Genomic DNA, 6,000 nt, shown 5'->3' with positions numbered 1-6,000 from the left:
GTTTTGAAAGCAGAAAAGCACCTCCTGCTGAAATCTGGAAGTTGATTCCTGGAGCTTCCTTGTACCCCTACTATCTAGCAGGTATTTTAGTTTCAACTGGGTATTCCTTGGTGTAGATCTTGTCGTTCCACTGGATTTCCGCTAACAGTTTGGACTTATTTGTGTTGATTCTAGAAGTATCCCCATTTACTGTTTTTGTTTTTCTGTAATGAAGGATGAGCTGTTATCCTAGTGACTGAATTTCCCTTGCAAGGGGTGGAGTGCATAACTTCCACTCCACTCCACACAGGATTTACAATTTCTTGTCAATGACAAAGAGTTCCCAGAGATAAAAAAAAAAAAAAAAAAAAAAAAAAAAAAAAAAGAGAGAGAGAGAAATTCAGAATTATAAGACACAAAGCAGCAATTATTCACAAAATATTCACTATGCCTCTTTTACTCCAAAATCAGTTTCCTTGTGATAGGGGCTAACAAAAAATAATCTATCAAATCTATGCTTATGCTGCTTCCTAGAGTGGGATAAAGCAATAATGGAACTATGAAATTAAGGGCTTCCAGTTAATAACTGAATTCTCCCCTTTAAATGAGGCCTCTTTCTTAGCCCACCACTGCAGGCGTTGCAAGTTTGGTCTGTCACTGCTTCCAGGCTCAGGTCTTGCCCTAGGGTTTTTGAATCCCTGCAGCAGTCGCTGCCCTGCTAATTGCTAGAAAGCATATTATTCCTCCTGCAGCAGCCTTTAAGGTGAAGCTAGCATCGCTGCAATTTTTCCTTATAAGGGAAACCGAGATGTTCTGCATTACTTTTTTAAAGCCGCTAAGTCGCCGCAGCTATGCTGTAGCTCTCTGACGCCTACATAGGTTCAGATGGAGGACTCCGTCCCTGTCCCTGCGCTTTGGGGGTACACCCTGAGCTGCTGCCCCCTGCTCCAAGCCCGGGGGCTCCCCGGGAGCCCGGGCAGGCACCGGAGGTCTGGGGGGTCCGGGCAGAGCCCCCGGCCCAGGGGTAGCGGGGCGGCTGGCCGCAGGTGCCCTGCCCGAATCACTCCCACCTCGGGGAAGGGGAGGCACCTCCGGCCCCAGCCCCGGAGCCCCCCGGGGTGGCGTTTTGGGGGTGGGGGGGGGAACATTTTCTGTCACCTCTCTCGCGAGAAAGCGGTGCGCGGGCGGTCCTTGAAGAGGACGGGGAGGGGGGGGGGGAGTGAGAGGAGGGGAAAAAGGAGGAGGAGGACGAGGAGGAGGAGGGAGGGGGCAGCTGGAGCCGCAGCTGGAACCGCGGTGGGTGCAGCGGCCGCAGCTGGAACAGCAGCGGGAACGGCGGCCGGCGGCGGCTCCAGCGGGTGCGGGCGCCGAGCGGGGCGGGCGGGCTGGCCGGGAGGCTCCTGCCCGCGGGGCTCCCCCCCGGGCTGCCGGCGAGCCCCGGCGCTCCCAGCCGCCGGTACCCGCTCGGCGGAGCCGGGAAAAGGAAAGGGGTCGCGGCCGGGGGAGGCTCCCAGCGGGTCCCGGTGGCAGGGAGGTGGAAGCAGCGCCGGCGGGCGCGGGGCGGCCGTGCCCGCTCTCGCCCTGCCCCTGACGCCCCTTCCTCCCTTCTCTCTCACAGCTCGCCTCGCAGACGTTTCTGCGGAGGCAGGGCGGCGGGCATCGGCGGACTTCGGCGGCGGCGGAGAGAAGAAGGAGAAGGAGGAGGAGAAGGAGGAGGAGGAAGAGGAGGAGGAGGCGACGGCCGCTCGCAGCCCGAGGGCTCTGGGGACGCGATGTGGCGGGGGCGGCTGCTGGGGATCGCCCTGGGAGTTGCCGTGCTGTGGGCGTCCCAGGGGGGCGCCGCCGCCGCCGGGCACGCCGAGGGGGCGAGCGGCAAGGAGCTGCGGGCCAGCAGGGCCAAGAGGCGAGGGCAGGGCGGCGGCGGGCACGACGCGCTCAAAGGGTAGGTGCGGGCCGGGCCCCCCGGGGCACCGCGGAGGTGGCTGAGAGAAGGGGAGAAAGGGGAGGCCCCCAGGAGGCTCGGGGATGCCCCCAACACAGGGCCGGGGCACTGCCCGCAGCATCACCGGGGAGCCGTGCTTCGTGCGGGGGGATGAGGGCTTCGCTGGGCTGCGGCTGGGCTTTGCTCGGGTGGCTCGAGGGAAGGGCGCAGATAAAGGCTCGCTGCAGGCTCCTGCATTCCTCGCGCGTCCCCTCTGCAGAAAGCAGGGCAGCGGGGAGGCCCGCTGCTTGCTGCCGGCTCTCGTCACCCCCTAAACCTTGTGCGCTGCGCCTCTGCTTTCTGGACTTGTGCTGCTTCTCCGCTGCTGCTCCTGGCCCCGGCACTGCTGCTTGTGTCAGAGCTATCCGGTACCTAGAGCGAGCGAGCGAGCAATGCATACAAGAGTGAAAACTCATGATCGGGCATCATGGCACACGCTTAGCAGGGTGTTTTTTTTGAGGGGCAAATCCGATCCGGCAAAATGCTTTCCAAATCCTAATAGAACACCTTTCCTGAGCAAAAATAATTGTTAAGACAGCTGAAAGGCATTGCATGTGTGCGCAGTTGGAAGCATAGTTCACGGTAAAGGTGAAAGGTTGCAACGTTGGAAGGAAAAAGGAGGTTTCCTTCCTGAGGGGTTCCGGTGCCCTGTTTCAGCCCATAGCAAGATTTTTTCACTCATCAGGCAGAGAGCAAATGTAGCAAAAATTACACAGAGATAGTTACGTTTCAGTAAGGGATGCAAGACTTTTTCTCTGTTTTCCTGACTTCCCCAAGAGGAGCTATTACAGCTTTATTTTTAGAGGCCTTGATGGATATGCTTTAATTTCTTGCTAACTTCCTCACACTTACGTAGTACATTTTATTTATATACAGATTGGAAATCTTGGCCTTTTTAATATTTGCCTAATTGGAGAAGGTTTAAGTTTTAGGGTCCTTGTTCTGCAAAAATGGATGCAAGCTGTCAGTATTGTTTTTCAAGGATCTGATTTTGTAGGGTCAGACTCTCTTATTTCATTTCCTCAAACCTTGTCACCAGAGGAACAATTGGACAGAGTAGGTCTTTTCTTTGACAAAAGCTGTTCTTGAAGTCGGGGGCTATTGGGGTTGTTGGGTTGTGCTAGTTGGGGACTAATTGTAAGTAATAAAAAATTATAAGGAAAAGTATTTTCTAGAACGAACCTTTTTTTTCTTCATGAAGTTTTGAAAAACTTTCTCATTTTAGAACTCTGAGTTAACATCAGGCTGAAAAGCATCACTTTCTGATCAATGGGATAAAGTATGCCACCTAGAACATGTGTGCTGCCTTGATGGACTTAGTGGGAGTTAGAGGCAAGCAGCTGAGGATAAAATTTCTTTGTTGAATATGACTGTGCTGTTTAGATAGTAATAGTACTGCTTCATAGATGGTATTTCAATTTTAATAATTTTTGAAGTCCAGGATGGGTTAGGATAAGTATTCAGTCTTATGGGTTGATTTGTATATTTAACTGAAACCTTCAGCTTGTGTACTTTGCAGTGATTCATTCCCATCCTTTTATTGTATATTATCTGTGAGTTCTATATCAACTTAGTGATCTGAAAATCTACAGTTAATGCTAATATCAATTTTAGGTATTTTATGTCTTGGTCAAATATTTGGAATTTTAGAGTTCTGAATGAGTGCCCTTGGAAGGCAAGTTCTTAAATAAAATATGATTGCCAGATGTTCTGAGATACAGTAAATACAAAACAAACCATTAGTTTGATTGATAACTTTTTTTGTAACTCTCATTCGAGGCTTAGAGTAGAGTGCATAAGCTGCTTGGAGGAGATGGAAATCCCTTTGTTAACATCCAGTCATCTTTATCTTTGTTGGGAGAACCCTGCAGGACATTTCCAATTCAGAAATTGCGAGTGCTTCCTTAGGTGTGGTAGTGTACTGTACAGTATGAATAAAAAGAATTGTCATTTTATCAGACAAGGTTGGAACTAATTCTTTGGAAACCCAGATGGAAAATGTATTTTGAATGTACAGGAACTGTACATATGTTAGACAGGGAAAATTCATTGCTATTGAATGGACTAAAACACTAAAAATATGATTTTACAAGTTTTTTTTTTTATTTTTTTTTAACTTGTTCATCAGTACAAATACACTTGGGAATCTGAGAGTTGTAATGCAAATCATAACAGATGCTGGGAAACTTTATTTTGATGTTATTGTAGTTGACTAAGACTGCTTTTCTTTTTCTTCTTTTTTTGAAATGAACTCTTGCCCTGATTGTAGGAGCATGGAGTTACATTTTTAGACAAATTCTTTTAAGTTTAGACTTTTTATTTGCTTGATTGTAATTACTGTTGAAAGGGTCTTAGCATTTTAATATATCAGGGAAAGCCTGTATGTGAATACTGGTCTTTTATGTAAAAATGAAGAAGTCTAAGATCTGATTTGATTCTGGTGATTTTTCACACTTAACATTTTTTACTGCAAGCTGTTGATTACAGGAGATGTTTGCTTTCTTCCCTGTGACCTTTGCCTCATTGTTTATACTTGTTAGCTGTCTGAGCACATAATATGGTTCTATAAGTATTTTTAGCTTTAATAATTATGAATTATGTGGGAAAGCCTTTTATGTACTCACTTTAAGGCTTGGAGCTTGCTGCTTCTGTAGTTAGAACTGATCCAACTATGAAGGCATTAGCACTGAAGTCTTTGTAGTGCCCGGTACATTTGGTCTGAGGCAGTGTGTGTTTATGTGCGGGTACCTGCTGCCTCTAAGTGAACAGAAAGCAATCAAAAGAAGGCAGTAATTAATTTCAGCATGTAACTAGATATATCATTTGGATATTCCCCATTCACAGAAATGTTGCTGGAATCTGGTGTGGTTCAGCAAGTTAAAATAATAAGCATCTTATTGAGACATTTTTATCCACAGACCCCCCAAGGCTTTAACACAAACATTAATGTGGCATCAAACTGTTATCCCCCTATTCCTTAAACACCAAAAAATATAGCATCAATTTTTGAAGAGATAAAAACTACAAAACTGGGCCATGAATGGGAAGTTCTTTCTAAGCAATACATTCTTGAAGTAAACCACTTATATACATTTCAATCATTTGAATATAAACCAAAAGTAATTTACTGGTGATTTGATTGATGCTTTACTGCATACAAGAAATATTGTGCTTGAATATCTTAGAATTAATTAGGATTTCCCTTTTTCTGATGACACTAGACAAAGACCTCAAATTTAATGATGATCAATCAGTTCTTAATAATATTTTAAGCACATTCATCTGCCTTTTTATCTGTATAATGACCAAAGAAAGCAATTATTTGTCTAACAGATAGCTCAGCAGAAATTTTGAGAGACCTAAAATTTCTTCAAGATATCCAAATTTTGGCACGACTCTAATTAAGACACCATTAAATACATATGTGTAAAAGTGATTTAATTTAATTGTTATGAAGTTGAAATGATAGTGAATATTGCAGAACATAATAGTTGGCTTCAGTGAGATTCATAACACACTTGGATTAAAGCTATTCAACAGGGGATTGGGCTTTTGGAACAATTTCTGTTGGTTGTACTCACAAAACAAAGTTCACAGGTTTACTGATAGGCTTGCTTGAGTAAACTCGGTTGGATTTGATCCTTTTTATGCATGACTGCTCCCTGAAATAAAATAAATCTTCTAAATCTATAATATAATTCCAGTATTCAACTATATAATTAAGGCTTCTGGTTTTCGTTTTAAACCAATATTTACCACTAAAAGCTTGCTGAAGAAAAGCAGACTTTCCATACCGGTAAATATTGGTTTATACTGAAAAACCTCAAACATTTTTTCTTGCCACTCTGACTGGCTGCTGGTGCCACACCTTGTCCGTGTCATGCGGGAGCAGGAGGGAACCTGGATACTTGGGGATAAAAAGTAATTAAAAATGCACTAGAAACAGAGCCCTTTGGATTGCCACCTGCCAGCCCTGTGAATTTTCAGATATAAAAGCAATGCCAATAACTTTTAATATAGGGCAATTAAGAATACATGTA

The 6,000-nt window shown here is 45.5% G+C and overlaps 1 protein-coding gene across 2 annotated transcripts in view; it reads left to right on the top strand.

The window, feature by feature from the left end:
- Positions 1-1,271: 1,271 nt before the first annotated feature.
- The window catches only part of FBN1 (fibrillin 1), a 158,501-nt gene continuing 153,772 nt past the window's right edge, over positions 1,272-6,000 (top strand). Inside the window, exons 1-2 of one of the 2 annotated variants that reach the window (XM_082768900.1) lie at positions 1,272-1,275; positions 1,598-1,921. In XM_082768900.1, the coding sequence (XP_082625026.1) occupies positions 1,752-1,921 (170 nt within the window). In that variant the 5' untranslated portion in view covers positions 1,272-1,275; positions 1,598-1,751. Of the gene's footprint in view, positions 1,276-1,414; positions 1,922-6,000 lie in introns of those variants that run through there. The other variant, XM_082768899.1, reaches the window with a different exon arrangement.

The sequence above is a fragment of the Aythya marila genome (genome assembly GCF_965140915.1).
Source record: "Aythya marila genome assembly, chromosome: 11".
Lineage (NCBI taxonomy): Eukaryota > Metazoa > Chordata > Aves > Anseriformes > Anatidae > Aythya > Aythya marila.
This window is presented reverse-complemented; position numbering and strand designations above follow the sequence as displayed.